The sequence below is a fragment of the Carlito syrichta genome, unplaced genomic scaffold (genome assembly GCF_000164805.1).
Source record: "Carlito syrichta isolate Samal-C Ts95f unplaced genomic scaffold, Tarsius_syrichta-2.0.1 Scaffold308119, whole genome shotgun sequence".
NCBI classification, from domain to species: domain Eukaryota; kingdom Metazoa; phylum Chordata; class Mammalia; order Primates; family Tarsiidae; genus Carlito; species Carlito syrichta.
Window position 1 is genome coordinate 82606 of NW_007252215.1, and position 21200 is coordinate 103805.

General features: G+C 42.8%; 1 protein-coding gene across 1 annotated transcript in view; it reads right to left on the minus strand.

Annotated features, from left to right (window-relative positions):
* The window catches only part of CDYL2 (chromodomain Y like 2), a 103390-nt gene that overhangs the window by 13855 nt on the left and 68335 nt on the right, over window positions 1-21200 (minus strand). The window contains exons 5-6 of the mRNA XM_008064970.2: window positions 17054-17271; window positions 6084-6256 (exon numbers count right to left, since the gene is read on the minus strand). Of these exons, the coding sequence (XP_008063161.2) occupies window positions 6084-6256; window positions 17054-17271 (391 nt within the window). The remainder of the gene's footprint in view (window positions 1-6083; window positions 6257-17053; window positions 17272-21200) is intronic.

The following is a 21200-nucleotide window of genomic DNA, read 5'->3' on the forward strand; positions in this document are numbered from 1 at the left end:
GGTTTATTTGTTACAGCAGTTAATACTTAACTAATACAGTGAGCTGATTTATCCTTTCTCCTTCCAACAGTTATCAAAGGATATGAATGTCATGGTGATATGTTGGGATCAGATTCAACTGTGAGAAGACTACTTAATATCCTCATATTCTGCTGGAGTAGGGAGTATCTACATAAATGATATATATGAATCATAAATGCATGCACCTTTGATCCAGCTTGAGACATCATATTGCCTGAGATGGTGGAGTTACCTCAGTCCCTTCTGGCTCCACTGCAGCTGACCCCAAAAAGACACTGCTTCAAAGAGGGGGTCTTGGCACCGTGACTCTCTGATGCCTGGTTTTCCAGGGACCCATCTTCTGGCTTCACTTCCTAACCTGATGGCTAGGTTTTGGGTTAGGTCACTGGTTTTCCTAAGTGCTTTGTACCAAATGCAATTTAGAGCCCGAAGGTGACATAGATATTCTCTGTAGGATCCTTGGAACCCCAGGGTTTGGGTGATTTTTGTCAGTCTTCCCCTTCCTGAGTGCTTTCACACAATTTCAGAATCTTGGATCTCAGAGTTAGGAAGGACTTTAAGACTCTTGGAACCATACCTTTCATTCAGTGCAGAATTCCCTCCATAACATTCTGAGGCTGCATCACCCTACTTTTTTTTTTTTTCTGAATAATTATTTACTTATTTTTAAATTTGTATTATAAAGATGTGGGTTCAATTCAGGGTTAGGTATATGAACATTGATCATGCAGGTACCCTTGTTGATGAGGTATGCCCCTCCCTCCCCTAGCAGTTTCCCTCAACTGCCAATCCCACCACCCCCCACAGTTTCCTACTACTGACAATCGTTTACTTATAGCATTATAATTGTTCAAGGTTAGCTTATGAGTGAGAACATACTTACAAAGGTATTAAGCACAGAAGATAGTATCACCCCACTTTTTAAAACATTTTTTATTTTAGATATGTGGGGTACAACTCAGGGTTAGGTATACAAATGTTCATCATGCAGTTACCCTTTTTGATGAGGTGTGCCCCCGACTCCCCTGGCGGTTTCCCATCACTGTCAATCCCTTTCTTATAGTATTACAATAGTTGTTCAAGGTCTGCTTATGACATCACCCCACTTTTGTTGGATATTTTCAAAAAAGAGGGCCCACCCTATCACGACAGCCTCCCCTCTGTGGGTCTCCTGAGGCCCTCTCTGACACTCTCATTACCTTAGTTCCGTCAACTACAAGATGGAATGGACCTCAGCCTTCATAGCCTTCCAGAGTCTTCCCCTTCAGGACCCCAGAGCCTTTCACTTGCTCTGTGTTAGGGCATCAGGGACCCCTGAGGAGGGCAAAGGGGACCAAGGGTATAATGCATCGACCCTCTGCCTCAGCCCCTCCTCCTGTTTCATTCCAACCTGCCTCTCATGTAATTTCCTTGATATAAAAAATGTTGTCCCCCGCCCCCTTTTTTTCTCTCACCTCAGGCGGTGAGATCTCTATCACAAGGAGCCAAACAGCAAACAGGATATTGCATTACAGGCCCTGCGGCTCAGATATCTGATCTTGACTGCAGGATGGCGGGGCTGCGCTCAGAAGATCACTGGCCTCTCCCCGGGCATCCAGGGCCATCAGGCTGACCCCAGCCTGCATAGCTTCCTCTCTTCAACCCTGTGGCTTCTGCCTGCCGGAGCTGCTGGGTGGCTCTGACGTGGCAGAAGGAGCAGGAACTTCAGAGTCTGAAAGACTCAGGACCAACTCTCAACTCTGCCCCTAACTAGCGGCGAGAATGTGGACAAGTTCCCTGGTCTCTGGAACCTCATTTTCTCTCTCTGTAAAATGAGAAGGCCATGATGTCTCTTCATATAAGGGGCCAAAGGAGACAGTCCACGTGGGGCGCTAGCACCGTGCCTGACACACAGGGAGCACTTGATCTCTGCTGCTTTATTACGGGTGGTGCATTTGCCAGGGAGGATGGACACAGCTTTTGTTCCATTCTCTGATGGAAATGGTCTGCGATCCATTCGCGTAGCCCAAAGGAGATTCAGAAGTAAACTTCTGCTCATGTCTGGATTTTCCCTGGAGCAACTGGCATTTATTTTGTGACCTAGTTACCCACTCCCCTTGTAACCATTGTAACCAGAGTCATGGAGGGCAGCTCTCACTGGCAAAGCTCAGAGACAAGTACGGGGCCAGCAGGGCCTATGAATACCGGATACACAGTGAACCCCATCCTGGGCCTCCAGAGAGGTCTCTAGGCACCCATTTCATATCGGACTCAGCTTAGCTAAAACTCATGACCAGAAGTAACAGCAGTAGTAACAGCAATAATCATTCTTTATACCAATTCAAAGTGTTTATTATGTGCCAGTAGTAGCCATGTATATCCTATGGGGTACCTGATTATTCTTCATCTTAGCAAATCGCCAGTGAGGTCATTGCCATCATTTTGATTGTTACCATTTTCCCGATGAGCTAGGCTTGGAGCGATCAGTGGTGTGCCCAAGGTTGCACTACTAGCAAGCACATAGAGGTGGGTTTGAGCTCAGGCAGCCTGCTTCCTTCCTAAACACCATGGAGCCTACGCTGCCTTCCTAAACACCATGCTTAAACAAGCCACCAAGTCACCTATGACGAGTTCAGGGGAGGGCAGCCTCTCTTGAGGGTGGGTCGTGGAGCGAGTTACCTGAGCTCTCCTCATATTCACGAATTTATTCACTAAATATCTGCATAGTGAACATGGTGCCCTGGTCACATGTGTGTAGTTTTCTTTAGGCAAAGGTGAGGAGGGGGTGGGGGTACTACTCAGGTGTATAGGGACACATGGTATTCTTAGATCCTAGCAGTCAGTTCTATCAGAAGATTGCCCTAAGAGAAGAGAAAGGGTTGGTTCTATGTCCAAAAGATGCTTCAGTCCTACTGTATTTTGAACAAAGTTCTTTCACAAGAGACTTCTCAGACCATAAGTGCCTTAATACATCTGGAAAATCTGCAGGAGTGGCACATGGAACTTGCAGTATGAACCAAACTCCTTCCAATGACAGTGCCCTTCACGCCCCTCACCCTCTCCATCCCTGCTAGTTCATAAACTTCTGCTCCCTTTGAGGCATCGGGCAGACTTCTTCCTGCCTCTGCCATCCTGCCCTCTGCTCTACCTCAGGAAGTTCACCTGCCCATAAAAATGGCAAATACCTGAGTTCCACTGGCTGCATTTCTCCAGAGGTGGGGCTAACACGTCCAGCTTCCTCTCACATTTAGGACCTCTGCCTTGGGGTTCCCTGAGCTACTCAGCCAGAAAAGTCAGAAGCCAGTTTTGCCCCAAGTCCCAGCCATGTTCTCTAGCTTCCTATGGCTGATGGTTTTCATACCTGTCAGCCTCTGACATCTCCTTCCCTGTGGATTTGGTTCTCAAGAGTCCAGAGGAACATGGCTATCATCTCAAGACCCCAACAGGTAGAGGCTATGGGGATGAAAAACAAGGTTGTGCTCCTAAGCTTTGACAGATCTAAGACGCAGATGGAGGAGCAGGCCATGGAGATGCTGCTCTTACCAGCGAGACTGGGTGTGAAAAGCCACAGGGAAGAAGCTATTTGCTGGCAGCTCTGGGGGAAGCCACCATGAGTCCTGACTCACTGGGGAGTCTGTTTCTTCTGTTCAGGTTCCATCCCCTCAGTGACCCAGCTGCAAGACCTCTTCCTGCATGTGCTGGCACTACCCCCCACACCCTACACTGGACATGCTTTATCACAGTCCATCCAAGATGGACCTGGGAGTCACACCCTGCCCTGCAGCTGTCAGGAATTATCTGTTAATAGATCCCACCAGAAGAAGAGAACAGTCGCACCCCAGAAGGAGTGGCCATTTAGGATGCAGGGACAGAAGTCAGGATGGAGGTCTGAGAGTCTGAAAAGATGGGGCTTTTTGAGGGGCTAATAATTTGTTTCAGGACTAAATTAGTTTCCTAGGGCTGCTGGAACAATTACCACAAAGTTGGTGAGCTTAAAACAACAGATAATTATTCCCTCATAGTTCTAGAGCCCAGAAGTCTGAAATCAAGGTGTCAGCAGAGATGGTCCTGCTGGAAGCTCTGAGAATCTGCCCCAGAACTTTCTTCCAATTTCTGGTGGCTGCTGGCCATCCTCGGTGTGCCTCGGCTCACAGCTGCATCGCTCTAATCTGTCGCTTTTGCTGTCACATCACCGTCTCCTCTGTCACTGTCTCCTCTCACAGGGAGAACTCATGGATTTGGAGTCCATTCTAATCAGGGTGATCTCATCTCAGGACACTAAACTTAATTATATCTGCAAAGACCCTTTTTCCAAATAAGGTCACATTCACAGGTTCTAGGGATTGGGACATGGACATTTCTTTTGGGGGCCACAATTCAACCCACTACAAGGGGTTTACATGCTAATGAGCTGTGTGTGCATGGAGTGGAAACTATGGGCTGTGTCCAACAGGTTTCCCTGGGCTTCCAGAAACCCAGCTAATGCCTCCACTGAAACTTGTAAACCAGATAAAGACCATGAGTAAACCGGGCTCGGTGGCTCAGCCTGTAATCTCGCGCTTTGGGATGCCAAGGTGAGTGAACTGCCTGAGCCCGCGGGTTCGAGACCCACGTGGGCAACTTGGTGAGACCTCATCTCTACAATAAATCAAAAAATTAGCCGGGCGTGGTAGTGCACGCCTGTAGTTCCAGCTACTTGGAAGGCTGAGGTGGAAGGATCACCGGAGCCCAGCAGGTCGAGGCTGCGGTGGCAGGGAGTGGCCACTGCACTCCAACTCAAAAAATTAAAATTAAACAACAAAAAAAAGACCATGAGTAAGGCTTTCCGTGGGTCACAGAAATAGGCACTCAGTTATCTGGGGCAGGTTCCAGTGACCCCATAAATGAGGAAGGAAGCATAGTGGGGATTCTGCTACTCCCCTTGGCATGAGAAAAGGCAGTCGCAGGAAGACACAGCTGGGACTGGGTGAAGCGCAAACCACTGTGGACATGGCCTGGGCTGGTGTGTTCCCAGGAAGTCTGTGTGACGCAGAACCGTCATGCCTTTTCAAATGCCAGTGCTCAGGTTTGTCATGTCGCTTCTGGAAAGAATTCTGCAGCAGGAAGCACACGGGGATTTTGGAGCAGAGACTCCAATGGGTGCTTCACCCCAAAGAGGAACTTGGGACTCCATACACAAGAGCATCCTCGCGCTGCATCCTCTCATGACCCCCTGCAGACAAGTGGGAAGTGGCCTCTGTGTGGTGCTTCCACAGAGCAGTGAGATTGGAGGCCCGGGAAAATCCTCACATGGCCTGAGGCGCCCTGACACCATGGAATGGTGTTCCTTCTCATGAGACCAGGGGGCATTCCTGAATGGTGACTCCTGCCTGTTTCCAAAGCGAGGTGCAGCCGTGTGTTTGCCCTTCCAGGGTGGACACAGATGACAGCCACAGACCAGCTAAACAGCCCTAGTGTCTAGAAATCATGCTCACTTGCTTGTGATACATCTATAGAGAATGGGAAAATAACTACCCTTCCATGTGCCAAGAAGGCATTGATTGTTGAGATTGGATATTACCCCCATGATGCCAACTTATACCCCAAAGGCAATAAGAGAAGGGGAAATAGCCCCTACCCCATTGGGGCTGCAAATGTACAACTGCTAGGAGATCCTTCCACACCCTTCCCATTGCTGAGTTATGTTAGCACCAAGACACAGGAACGTCCAGACAACCAGAGAGTCCCACCACTGGGCAAAAGGTGGAAACAATATGGCTAACACATGGGCATTATCAGACAAAGCCTTAATAGAAAATAAAATCTCTTTTTGATCAGACAGACGAAAGTGAGACCTAACCCAGAGAGCAAAGCACTCCTGACTTTAGCAGGACTAGAGTTGTAGAGAAAAATACAGGATGCTCAATTAAATTTCATAAAAATATCTAATATTTTTAAAACTTATATAGGTCTGAAATACCGCATAGGACATACTTAAGCTAAATAACAATATTCTTGGTTGTTTGAAGTCCACGTTTAACCGGGTGGCCTGTATTTGTAGTTGGTGTTCCTTGGCAGGACCCCAGAGCAGCAGCAGAGCTCACCTGATGGCTTCTGCAATCCGAGTGCTCTCCTTCCGCCGGTCATTGGACAGTCGGCCAATTAGGTAGGAGTAATCCAGGCCGCTGCAGAACACGCTCCCCACTGCGCTGAGCAGCAGCAGCTTGCTGTCATCCGTGGCCGCGTTGCAGAGCGCTCGCCGGACTTCTTTCATGATCTGCAGGCAGAGAGGAATTTGCAGGGATGTTAAGTATCTCTCTGGTAAGCCTAGGGCTTTTAGACCACAAGCCGGCTGGAGGCATGGCCCCCTGAAGGTGGAGGCAAGCAAATCGCTTTCGCCTGCACCGAGAGCCTCCCCTGAATACAAGCACACGTCCAGAGCCAGGAGGAAAACACTCATCAGAACCAAAGCTTCGGGCACTGTGCCCAGAGCAGGTCAAAGAGCGCTAATGAGGAGGCAGTGTGGTCACTGGCTGTGGATCTGGAAGCCTGGCATAGAGTCGTTCAATCCCTGGTAAATCTCTGCAAATCTTCTACCGGCATTTGCTTGCATAGCCTTTTCCAAGGTGTGGAAAAACAGTTCCATGCACAGCCCAGGTAAGGTACTCGAGCCACTTCCATATGGCTCAGTTTAATTGCACTCTTGCTCATCCTAAATTCAGCTAAGACCCGCCCCCCAACATGGCTTGTAGGTGATACATGGTAAGTGGGCTTTGGCACCACACCCAGACCTACTGGTTCAAAGTCCTACTGGAGTTCCAAGCCCCTGGTCCCAGATCTGCAACTCACCAGCCATGAGACCTGAGCCATGCTAGTTATTTATACTCAATTTCCTCATCTGCACATGAGAGATCATAGCATCCACTTTAAAGGGTCACAGTGAAGAATAAATGAAAGGAAAGGTTATGCTATGGCCACCTGCAGGCTCATATTCTTAAGGGATATCGTGGATTGTGAATAAAAAGCATTTTGTTCCTCCCTTTCATGCTGCTAAAAGTAACATCTGATATGAAAGGACTGTGTTGGCCACCGTATTGGCCATTCACTGACAAGAATCCCTAATCTCAGGCATGCATCTCCTGCATATATGCCCTGTGTATTCTTAGGGGCTCGCTCTGTGACCTTGTCTTGGGCAGAGGGTGGGACAGAATTTGGGAAGCAGAGACAGATGCCCTGAGCAAGCAGTAAAACAAGCAAGTGCCTCCTTGGCAGTGACACATACCACAGGCCAGGTGCTCTGTTGATTGAGTTCTAGCCTCCCGACACCACCAAAGGGTGGGCACTATTCTTACTTCACCTCATAGACCAGGGAATGGGCAACTAGAGAAGTGAAAACAACAGTCCAAGGCCATGCAGTTGGTAATGTTAGAGGTGAATTCAAACCCTGGTCTGATTCATAATACCAGGTCTATGCACTTTACTCCTGCAGACCTCCACTGCCTGGCTAGGACCGCCTATGCATGGAGGAGAGTGAGAGTAGTTAGCTCCAGAGCCAGTGACGGGTCTAAGAAGGAATGGACAGAGGGTGGAGACAGCTGGGCGAACCCAGAGCCCCAGTTACAACCCCCACCCTTCTCTGAATGTCTTGCTTGTGTTAAGCCCATATTCACCTAACCACCTTCACACATGATGTGCTGTTCTCCCCAGTTCTCATGGGGCCTACTAGCCTCCTTGATTCTGAAAGTTCTTCCATGGCTCCCAACCCATCCAGAATGAGTATCCTTCCCTTCCATGACCCTTTGCTCAGTACCCTCATTGCTTTTCTTCATTTATCATACATTCGAATGTCTTACCTACTTTGTCTACTGGGTTGTTTCCTGCCTTGTACGTGTTCTCCCCCCTCCCCCCACTTGACTGTGATTTTAATAATGTCAGGAATTACGTTTCTCTATTCCCCACCATGTTATGAGGACTCATGACAGTGTAGCCAAGCTGAAATGGTGCAGCTTTGGAAACAGGAAGCCTATGTTAGAATCCAGCTCTACCATTAACAAGCCCAGCCTCTCTTGTCATTCTGCCACCTGTTTGCTACACTAGTCAGAACAAGCTTCTCAAACAATTTATCTTCGCTTTAGAAAAAATCTCCCATAAGAACTTAAAACTCTAAGCCTGCCTTGAACATGGATTTGAAGTTCTGAGTTACTATAATCTTGTGAGAAGTAATCCACAGGCTAGTGTGTTCCTGTGGTATCTAACAGAAATCAATGTAAAAAGTATTCTGCAGAAAAACTACAATTCAGAATTCATGAGAATTTAATAAGAGAAAGAAATCCTTGCTGAAGAGAAAGTTCACAATCAAAAATTACAAAACAATTGAAGAAATAAAAGTTAGCACACTCACCAAACAAGGATTACATGGCATAACTTCAAGTAATAGAATGATCTAAAAATGATTATAACAAAAATATGTTTAAAATAATCAGAAGGAAAGAAAACACAAACAACAAAGAATGATTAGGAGAGTATGGGGGAAAATAAATCTGATGAGGAAAAGAAATTTCTTGAAATAAAAAACAAAGTCATGGACATCTGCTGAGATTAAAAGCAGATTAGATGGAGCTAAAGGGAGTATAAGTGAACTGAAAGATCTGAAGCAGATGCCAAAAATGTATCAGAGAAAACAGAGATAGTAAACATATATGAAAGGTTAAAAAAAGAATGAAAAAATTTAAAATAGGTACTGTAAATAGGTACTATAATCTCTATCAGGAGATTATAGAGAAGAAAGAAAAGACAATATCTAAAGAAATAAAGGATGAGAATTTACATAATTGATGAGATGCATTAGTTTCCTACAACTGCTATAAAAAATCACAAATTTAGTAGCTTAACACAATACAAATTTATTATCTTATAGTTCTATAGTGTCTGATACAGGTTTATTGAGCTGACATTAAATTGCAGTGGGTCTACATTCCTATCTGGAGGCTCTAATAAAGAAGCAATGTTCTTGTCTTTTCCAGTTTCTAGAGGCCACCCACATGCCTTGGTTCATGGTCCCTTCCTACATGTTCAAAGGTAGTAACCCAAGTTGGGTTTTTTTTTTTTACTTTCTCACTTTGTATCACTCTGACACTGATTCTTCTACTTCCCCCTTCTACATTTAAAGACCATTGTGATTATATTGATTCCACCCAGATAATCTATGATAATCTCTTTATCTTAAGGTCAGTTGATTAACAACTTTAGTTCCACCTGAAACCTTAATTTCTCCATGCCATGTATTTAATATATTCATAGGTTCTGAGGATTTGGACATAAACATCTTGGGGAGTGGGCATCATTCTACCTACTACAGATCTGAATCCTTAAATGCAATAACTACAATGAAAAGCTAAACAGAAGATATAATAGTAAATGCATGTAAAGACACACTATCTTTAAATTTCAAAATATCAAAGACAAAACAAAACTTTAAATATTTCCAACAATTGACTGGATGCATAATTCTAAATAGCATAAATAAATGCCAGTAGAAAAAGGTAAGAGAATAGATTTTTTTTCAAGGTGTGGTAGAAAATAACTGTCAATGAAATCTTTACCCAGCTAAACTACCACTCAAAAGTGAGGATAAAAATTATGCATCTGCAATAAAAGAAAGTTCATCACTCTTAGACTCTCACTAAAATAATTAAAAATGATGTATTTCAAGGAGAGCAGTATATTAAGAAAGAAAATCTAATGTTCAAGGAATAATAGCCAGCAAAGAGACTGGTGAATATTCTGTTAAACAAATATAAGATCTGGATATAAAAATCATAACACTGATATTGATTAATTTGAGCATGATGGTTTGTACAAAGTAGAACTATAGTAATAGGCAATAATACTGTAAAAGATGAAGGAGGGATGGCTGGAGTTAGAACAAGTCAAGGTTACACATTTAGAAGTGATATGGAGGTAAGGATTGCATTTAGATTTTGCTCTGTGGACAAATTTAAGGATAATTTCTTAAAAGTTCATGAGTTTCAATATATGGGGAGAAGGATAAAATAAAGAGAACCCAATCACTTGATTGCAAAAATAAGTGCAGAAAGTACATGGTAATAGAAAACAAGGTATGACACATGCCTGGGTAAAGCTTAGAGTCTGATAGGGAGACAAGAAGTGAACAGGCTTCCAAAGGGTCATCATTAATGAGGCATCATCATAGGGCATGGAGGGGGCAGGAAAAAATCATGAGAATATTGTTTTTTTTAATTATACTTTTTAAAGAAGTTCTATTTATTAAGCACCTAGAAGTGCCAGGGATTGCATCAGTTAATTTCAACATAATATTTTATTCTAAACAAACAAACAAACAAAAAAACGGTAAGGGAGGGATGGTATCCCAATCTTGCAGGTGGCACAATGAAGACCCAGAGAGGACAGCAAACTTCCTGAGGTCACACCAGCAGTAAGAGGCAGGACCACAAGTCAAATCTTACTGCAATATCCCTTCACTCTCTACTACTCCACACTATAGGATGGTCTAAATACATGGATACATTTTAGTGGAGACAACAGGGCTAAATGTCATCTAATTGAGCTCTCCAGTTCTGTGTTCTGTTGGAAGGATAGGAGAGGTACGTTCCACATTAACAAGGTATAAGCCATAGATGCTCATTTTGAACATCAGAAAAGCTCACTATCTTGTGGGTCCTTTAATCCATCTACCTCCAGGAATAGATACACTCTCACCTACATGTGAACTCTATTTCTTTGAGAGGCAAATTAAAAAAAACAAAAAAACCCTGGTGTAAAAAGATGAACTGTTGCCTGAGCCTGCGGGTTCGAGACCCACCTGGGCAGCGAGAACTCATCTCTACAATAAATAAAATCAGCCGGGCATGGTAGCGCATGCCTGTAATTCCAGCTACTTGGAAGGCTGAGGTGGAAAGATCACTGGAGCCCAGCAGGTCGAGGCTGCGGTGGCCGGAAGCGGCCACTGCACTCCAGTCTGGGCGATAGAGTGAGACTCCAACTCAAAAAAAAAAAAAAAAAGATGAACTGTAATTCTACATATGACTTCACAGAACAGCCTCTGTCTCTCTGTCTGAGTTCACACTTACCTGCAATTATTAAAAGCAAGACCTAAGAGAACAGTCACCTTCTTTATGAATTAAATTGAAAATAAATGTATGTTTTATTGATACAGCATAACTATTAACACATTAGATTTTTTGGAAAGTTATATCTAGTTAGTACATATTTCTGGTGTTGAGAATTCAATTTGGATCAAAGGCTGAGGATTCTTCCACCTTCTTGAAGGACTCCAAATTTTATAATGTAACTAGTTTTTGTTAAAGTTCTAAAATTACTCCACACTCATTTCCTTCTTAAACAGAATACATGGTATGCTTGTAACTACTTCTCAATGGTCACCTCCTGGCCTATAACAGATCAATTCCCCTTAGAAGCTTCTGCAGTGTGATCCTATAACAAATAGTCCCAGACTGCTGTGTATTTTGAAGTTGTAAATCTATTCTATAAATGTGTTTTCCTCATTATACATTTTTCTAGCCATCATTTGTACCTGCTGGTGGTGTCTGGGCACACTCCCTGCTCTATGACTTTTAACTTCTGATCTGCCATGGACTTGGAACCAGATAACCAAATTCATCAGAATCCACTATAAATGAGGAACAGACCAGGGTTCCTCTTGGAACTTCATCATACTTACTGAATTCCAGTCAACCCAGACCCATCTCCAATGTAACCACCTCCCATCCCCCAACACCCCGAATACTTTAAATCCTTACTTGATACTTCGGACAAACTCCCTTGTAGGATGTGCACCTCCTTACCGTATCCTGCCTCCCATGTGATTTAAACCTCTGGTATTCAAACTCCTTCTGTAATCTCCTACCTTTGAGAAAGGATTGGCTTCTAACCAACAGAAGATGCCCAAGTGATGACCACTCACTTTCAAAAGGAGATTAGGTTACAAAAAGATTATAGTTTCTGTCTTGGTCATCCTCTCTTGCTATCCCTCTTTCTCAGTGCTCCTGCTCTGGGGAAGGAAAGTTGCCTCATCATGAGTGGCCCTCAGGAGAGGCCCACCTACCCAGGAACAGCTGACTTTGGTGAGAACCGACACCTGCCAACCACTACGTGGCTGAGCTTGGAAGTGGATCATCATCCAACCGAGCCCTTGTGTGAGACTGCAGCCCCAGCCTACACTTGACTACAGCCTTACAAGAGACACTGAGCTGGAAGCACCCAGCTAAGCCACACCCAGATTCCTGACCCGCAGAAACTATGAGACAATAAACATGTGTTGATTTAAAACACTACGTTTAAAGCAATTTGTTAACATAGCTATTAATGCAATCCCTTAAGAACTAAAATAATATACTTCTCATCTGTATATCCCTTATGTACCTAGGCCAGAACCTTTCTTGTAAAAGAATTTAACAAGTGTTTATTGAATTGAGAGAATGGTAGTCTTTACCTCCCCTCAAGAAGTGTATCATCTAATTGTGGAGTGGGAAAATCAGACATTTAACAACTAACCACCCAAATATGTGTAGACTAACAACAGTGAAGAGTTCCAGAGGGAAGCCTGAGTGGTATAGGGAAGTCCATGAGAGAGAGATGACCCGTCAGGAAGATTAGGGGAGTCTTGTGAAGTGACGGCCAAGCTGAGACCAGAAGGAAGACCAAGAGTTAGTGAAACAAGGAGAAATGAAAAGCTGCTCCAGTCAGAGGAATAAGCATGCACACAGGCCCTGTAGCAAGTGTGAGCATGAAAGCAAGCAGGGTGACTATCTGAAGTGCAGAAGGGGAGGAGGTAAGTGTGATGTGGGCTATGTGATAAGGTCAAACTACCTCCACCTCGCAGGCCACATTGAGGGTTCTGATTGTTAACCAGGGTGATCAGGAGCCATCGACACATTGGGGGTGTGTGTGTGTGTGTGTGTGTGTGTGTGTGTGTGTGTGTGTGTGTGTGTAAGGGGTGACTTTATCAGAGTTTCATTTCCAGCAGATCCTTCTACCTGCCTTTTAATAATGGATCACAGGGCAGGGAGCATGTAAGTGGGTAGACTTTATAGGAGGCAATTACAACAGTCCAGAAAAAGTGGCCTAATGGTTTGGACTAATGGTTATGATGCAAATAGAGAGACATCAACATATTAGAGAGCTATCCAAGAATGACAGTCTTGGGACAGCTTTGGATATGGAAGCATGACAAGAGGGCTGTGAAGGGGACTCCTGTGTCCCTGGTGTGTTTCCGAGGGTGTTGGTAGGGATGGCTGAAGCCAAGAGCACTGAAGGAAGGTATGGGGACCTCTCCAAATGAGGACGTGAATGAGATTTCAATCACAGAGACTCTGCTCAACCCATTTTGCTGGCTCTTTCTCTAGGGGGCATTTTTGCTCCTCTTCTGGTTCTCTGCTGTATTCCAGACAGGGGAAACATTACAACATACCTACTAGCCTCAGAATCTACTTAATGCATCTGGCAACGTATGAATTTCTGCCTGCGGGGCCAATCCAACTGATGTCACATATACAACTAGAAAAAGACATTTAATTATATCTGTGAAAATGGTTCCCTTCCAGTCCCTTCACTCATGAGAAAGGTTGGAGCTGCTAGTGGACCTTCAAGGGCCTCTGTTTTATCTTAACAATGATAATGACATTGACTAGATACCTGCTGTATGCCAGGCACTCTGTGGGCCTCTTTGCATACATTATCTATAATTTCAACGGCAAGACACTACAATTTCTATAAATGAAGAAATACTCAGGGAGGCAGAGTAATTTCCCAAGGCAACAGAGTGATAAGTTTGTGGAGGCAGGATTGGAACCCAGGTCTGCAAGACTCCAAAATCTGCATTCCTTCTCTCATCTCACCTCTTCATTTCACCCACATAGTCAATCCACTTTGGCTGTCGAGGCAGCTGAAAATACCAGATCAGTAACTTTTACTATTTTCCTCCCGTACTGTAACCAACCAGCAATGATTAAGAAAGGAACCCTAATTAACCAAGCCTGAGGTTCTGGAGGTGAGAAACTGTGTGCTTTAAATCATTCGAGCACGATGCATTTTTCATGATGAGTAGGCAACAGTTACCTTACAGAGCTGCTCCAAAGAGACAGAATGACTGGGGAGACTTCACATGTATTCGATGTATTGAAGGAAAGCACTGTATCTTTTTAGAGCATGCTTTTAAAAAGTAGTGAAGTAGAAAAAGTCCAAGAAGAATCGGTCTTGTGTGGATGTGTCATGATGCTCAAAATAATGAGATTTCCAGGTGTATAAACATATGAAGAGCTGCTTTGGGGATAAAGAACGGGCTCTGGACTTCTTTGAATTCTACGCAAAGGTCTACAAAGCAGAGAAACTGAGGATGCTTCAGCTGGATGTGAAGAAGGGAGAGGCCCACAAATACATTGCTTAGGCAGGGACAAAAACAGCCCCCCAACCTCAAAGGCTTTCACCAAGGCTTTCGTTCACTCCAGATGACCACACTCACAATTCCATCAAGAACCAGAATCTATATAACTCATAATGAAAAGTCATGTGATCACAAGTTCAAGAACATAGCACCTCCCACCACAGTCCACTTCCTGGGCCTCCCTGAAGGCACTGAACACACTGGGTAGCACCAGGTCATTCTCTCATTCCAGTCTGGATGAATGGCCTCCCCTTTGGCTGTGCCCCCCAAAACACACCCTTGGGGTTGGCCCTCCATGGTTCATTGCTATTAGGAAAAAGAGAGCACAGGATATTACAAGGACAGGAAGGGGGGGTTGGAGTTGAGGGACACAGGCACTAGGCTGAATGTAAGAGATTAAATGGCAAGCAGGAGCAGCAAGAGCCCCTGTCCTCCTGACACTTATGAGGGGAGACCCCAGGAAAAATGGAATTTATTTATAGAAACGTATACTTATTCTTACATGTTTAAACTTCAGTCACCTTCAAAGTACTCTCCCTTTGATGCTATACACCTACCGAGATACTTTTTCCACTACTCAAAAAATGAACTTGTCCTTTTCGGTGCCTCTTAGTGCTTCTGCTGTTTCTTGTTTCGCCTCTTCCACATTGGCAAAATGTTTTTCTTTGGGGACTTTTTCATCCGGGGAAACAAGAAAAAGTCATTTGGGGTGAGATCAGATGAATAGGAAGGTTGGGGCATGAGCGGCCATGCCATTCTGGGTCAAAAACTGCTGAGCACTCAGCATGGTGAGGGCAGGGACACTTATAAATCACCCATCACGAAATGGGCAAATGTGTTGAAATAATCTCCAAATAAATATTCTAAACTAATATTCTGAAGCTAACTAAACACAGCCTCTTACAACAATGCTAGCTGGTCCACTGATGCCAATGGGTTCCTAGAACACTCACTTTGTGGGGGGAAGCCTGTACTACAAGGGACCCTCCCTCAAACAGATAATTCCAGCTTTTTGGGGGGTGGGGGTCCCCCCTTGTACTTGGTTAAGCCACCAGTTTCCAGCCCAGGTGAGTTCCCTAAGCCTAAATGCTCTCACCTATAAGATGTAGATCGTAACAATCCTATATCAGAAGGGAGCTGGTAGGATAACATGAGAGAAATACCAAATACAGAGCACACAGAGTCCCTGCTCACCTACCCTACCCTTGTCACTGTCATTTACCACTCTACCCCCTACCCCAGATGGTCTGGGAAAATTATATTGGGAATTAGAAACATACCCATGAAACCTGAAAATATACCTTCACCTAAAAACTTGTACACAAATATTTGTAGCAATATTATCCATAAAAATAAAAAGTAGAGACAAACCAAATGCCCACCAAATTGAAAAACTGTCACAGAAAATGTGGCCTATCCACACGATGGAATATTATTCAGACATAATAAGGAATGAAGTATGAATACATACTGCAACACGGATGAACACTGAAAACACACTAAGTCAAAGAAACTAGACACACAAGACCACATATTATATGATTCCATTTATATGCACCGTCCAGATTGAGTAAATCCACAGAGAGAGAAAGTAGACGAGTGGTTTCCAGGAGCCTAGAGGAGAGGAGAATGAAAGTGACTGTTAATTGAGCGTGAGGTTTCTTCTCGGGGTGGTGACAATGTTCCAGAATTAGATAGAGGTGATGCTGCCGTAACCTGGGGAAAATACTGAAAACCTCTGAATTGTGCATTTTCTTTTCAATTAAATTTTATTTCATTACAGAGATGTGAAGTACAAGTGAGAATTAACTACTTAACTACTTAACTGCATGCAAGTAGGTTGCATGCAGGTGAAGTCTGGGCCTCCAGCTGGCCCTCATTCCCCCTGGTACAGGACCAGGCGCTTTTTGTGTTGTTACGTGCCCACTCCCAGCAGTGCCCAGTGACTACTCATCCCCCCTGGAGTTAATATGATGAATGTTTAGGTGCCACTTATGAGTGAGATGATGTGGTATTCAGTTCTTTGTTTCTGTGATAGACTACTAAGTATGAGAGTCTCCGACTCCACTCAATTTGCTGCAAAGTCCATGATTCTGTTCTTCATTATGGCTGCATAAGTACTCCATCATGTCTATGTACCATATTGTCTTTACCCAGTCCATTTTTGATGAACAGTAAGGTTCTATAGTTTTGCTATTGTGAACAGTGAGACAACTGAATGGTGAAATTTATGATATGTGAGTTCTGTCGCAATAAAATATAGATACAGATCTATTAACTGAGTGAATTCTATCTAAAGCAAAGAAATGCTGATTACAGTAAAGTTTAGTTAGAAAAGCCCAAGATACAATGCTTGGATTCTGGGTCCACTCTCTGACTAAGTCTGTGACCAGGATCAGTTGAGTGAATCTCTCTGTGTCCTGTGGTCTTCATCATTACCTGGCCACAAAGATCAAATGAGATAACATATGTAAAGTGAATAGCAAATTGTACCCTGTGTCAAGTTTTTATGCATGTCAGTTATTTTCATCAACTCCCCAATGGAAGAAAAGAGAAAGCCCATGTACTGTTCTGAATGAGAGAGAACCACAGCCCAGCCCACCTTGAGCCCCTTGGGCAGGAGCCTTTTACCTCGGGAGTCAGTGCGTTGTTATCCGAGGTCTGACTGGACAGTAGGATGTGAGTGAAGCCCTCTTCTTTCCGCACGACAATGTCTCGAAACCGACAGTTGCTTTCATTCTGGCGGACGCTGTACCTGAGCCTTTTGTCAAAGACATAATCCTTTTCCGTTTCCAGCTTCCTCTTCACCGGGCTGTGCAGGTTCAATCCCCCGTTGGCCATAGTAGAGCCTTCCAAAACCAGATAAACAACATGAGAAATTGACACAGGCCACAATCCCATAAGAGCATTCCCTGAGAATGCGGGGAAAGGCTCAGATGTATCTGGGAGCCCCATGCTACCTTCTGTTCTAGGGTATGGAGGGAGGAAGAGCAAGGCTTAATTCCTACATCTCCAAATTCAGAAGAGGACCTGGAGGGTTCTCTGTGAAGGTCTGATGCAGTCCCTGACTCCTGTCTCCCACACAGTGGCCTATGTGCATCTAGCTTCTACTCAGATGTCTTAGCAACAGAGAACACACTGACCACCGTGAGAGGCAGCCCTCTCCACTGGTGAAACCTAAGACAAGGAGTTATTAACAAGAGCAACCCCAGCCACTGACCTTTATCCAATCCATATTATGTGTTAAGCACCATCCTAACACACTCCACAGGCATTATCCCATTTATATGAGAACCACAGATGGGGCTCTGGGACCTTTGGTGCTTCCTTTGGGACTGCCCTGAGATGAGGGAGGTGAATCCCAAGCAGACAGGGTCTTCTTGTCTCTCTCCTCTTCTCCCTAACCAATTACAAAGGCTTTTCACTCTTCTATTTTATGTATTAGTATTCACAAGTGGACAGAGAGGAAACTGCTAAAACGTGAAAACTAGTAACAAAATAACCCAGACGTATGATGGTTTCCAATCTCCAGCCTGCCGGGAGAGACATGTCAGAAGCTACTAGGATGTTTGTTCTAAAGAATGCATGCCCAAGCCTGTGAACCCCAAATCTCCATCTGAAGCAGATCTGGAAGATGCTCAAATGTGTACCTTGAAAACATTTTGCAGTCCCCACCCACAAACAAAAGAGGGAGAGAGGAGAGAGTGTGAGAGAGAACGAGAGAGACAGAGAGACAGACAGAAAGACACAAATTACCAATATCAGAAATAAAAGAGGCTATCACTATTGATCTTATGGACATTAAAAGAATAATAAAGAAATACTATAAAAAACTGCTCTGCCCATTTATTTGATAACTTAGATGAATGGACTGATTTCTTGAAAGACACAAACTTCCAAATATATACAAGGAAAAATACATCATCCTAATAGGCCTGTATATATGAAAGAAATTGAATCAATAATTAATAATCTGCTAACAAAGAAAGCACCAGGCCCATACCTCCTAACTCCATGACGCCAGCACTACCATACTACCAAAGCCAGATAAACACATTATAAGAAGACAAAGCCACAGACAAATATCTCTCATGAACACAGATACAAAAATCTTCAACAAAATATTAGCACATCAAAGCCAACGATGTGCTAATGTGTAAATAAAACTACATGGTACAAACAGGTATGCAAAGCTCGCTCAATATTTGAATAGCTGGTTAAAATATCTACTGCATCAAAAGATTAAAAAAGAAAAATCATACAATCATATCAATTGATATAGAAAAAGCATTAGACAAAGTCCAATAGAAAGAGGCTTTCTCATGCAAATTCAAACCACACTGAGATACCACCTAACTCCAGTCAGGATGGCCATCATCAATAACTCAAAAAACAACAGATGCTAGAGAGGATATGGTGAAAAAGGAACACTTCTACACTGTTGGTAGGAGTGTAAACTAGTACAACCCCTATGGAAAACAGTTTGGCAATTCCTAAAAGATCCAAAAGTCGACCTTCCATATGAACCCATAATCCTCCTACTGGGAATATACCCAGAAGAACTCAAATCATTCTATGCAAAAGATACCTACACATGCATGTTTATTGCAGCATTATTCACAACAGCAAATACTTGGAACCAACCATGCTGTCCATCGAAAAAGGACTGAATTTTAAAAATATGGCACATATGCAAGATGGAATATTATGCAGCCATAAATTAGGACAAAATTGTAAACTTTGCAACAACTTGGATGGACTTGGAGGCTATAATAATGGGTGATCTATCACAGAAACAAATAACTGAGTATAACCTGTTCTCACTCATAAGTGGATATTCAACAATTATCATAATACTATAAGAAAAGGATTGGCAGTAGTGGGAAACTGCCAGGGGAGGGGCTGTGGGGGATTGGCAGTAGTGGGAAACTGCCAAGAGGGTGGGGGGCAGAGTCATCAGCAAGGATACCTGCATAATGAACATTTGTACAACTAACCCTGAATTGTGCCCCACATCTTTAAAATTAAAAATTTTTAAATAAATAAAGAAAAAGAAAGAAAGAGGCTTTCTCAACTTGATAAAGAACATCTACAAAATACCTACAGGTCATATCATGCTTAATGATGAGAAACTGGATGTTTTCCCCTTAAAATCAGAAATTTTAAAAAGGATAGTCTCTCTCTTATTCAATATCACACTGAAAGTCCTTGCTAGTGCTGAAAGATTTTTAAAGGAAATAAAAGGTTATAGAGATTAAGAAAGAAATAAAATGATTTTTGTCCACAGATAGCAAAACTGTCTACATAGAAAGCACCAAAAAATTGAAAGAAGAAAAAAAAACCACTCCTGGAACTAATAAGCAAATCTAGCTAGGTCACAGCATACAAGGTTAAAAGACAAAAGTCAGTTACTTGGCCACATACCAGAATGAGCAACTGGAATGTGACATTTAAAAAACATATCTTGTAAACAATAGTACAACAGGGAGATGATAGTTAACAAAAATTTATTGTATGTTTCAAAGTAGCTAGACAAGGAGAACTGGAATGCTTTCAATGCAAATAAAATATAAATAATGGGTATAAAATAATATAAATATAAAAAATAAAAGATGGATATTGCAATTACCTGGTTTGATCATTACATATAGTATGAAGGTATCAAAATTTATCACATGTACCCCAAAATATGTACAACTATTACCTATCAATTTTTGAAACTTTTAAAAACTGCTATTTATGGCAGCATTCATATCAAATACTTAGATATAAATCTAACAAGACTTGTACAGGAACTATAGGTGAAAAGCTGCAAAATTCAGATGAAAGAAACCAAGAAAATCTAAATAAATGGAGAGATATTCTGTGTTCATGAACTGAAAGGCTCAACACAGTGTAATCCCCATCAAAATCCCAGCAGAATATTGTAGCTATTGGCAAACTGATTCCAAACTTGATTTTAGAGGGCAAAAAACCTAGATAATGGAAGAGTAAGAACAAAGTCAGAGGACTCATGCCATTCAACTCCAAGACTTAGTATAAAGCTACAGTAATCAAGACAATATGGCATTAGTGAAAGACATACAGGTCGGTGGTGCAGAATGGAGAACCCAGAAATAGACCCATGCTAGGATAGTGAAGTGATCTTTGGGGGGAAAAAAAAGTGAAGACTATTCAATGGAGAAAGAATAGTCTTGCTCAACAAATGGTACTGACATGAATGAATGTCCATTTGCAAAAGATTTTTTAAAAATGAAGCTAAACACATACCTTACATTTTGCACAAAAACTAACTCAATATGGATCACAGACCTAAATGTAAAATGCAAAAATATAAGGCTCCTACAAGGTAACACAGGAGAAACCTTGGGTTTGGCAGTAAGTTTTTAGATACAACACCCAAAATGAAATTAAAAACTGATAAGCTGTAATTAAAAACTGTTCTTTGAAGGAGCTTGTTAAGAGAATCAAAAGATAAGCCACATACTTTATGAAAATACTCTGGAAAATATATATCTGACAAAGATTTTTGTAACAAAATTATACAAAGAACTCTGAAAAAGCAACAATAAGAAAACAAACAACATGATTTTTAAATGGTCAAAACCTCTGAAAAGACACCTCACCAAAGTTATACAGGTGGCAAATAAGCATATTAAAAAGGCATGCACCATTATTTTTCATTAGGGAATTAAAGCAAGGGCATTAAAGCCAAGAGATGCCACTGCACATACATTAGATTAGCTAACATCCAAAAACCTGACAATACCAATAGCTA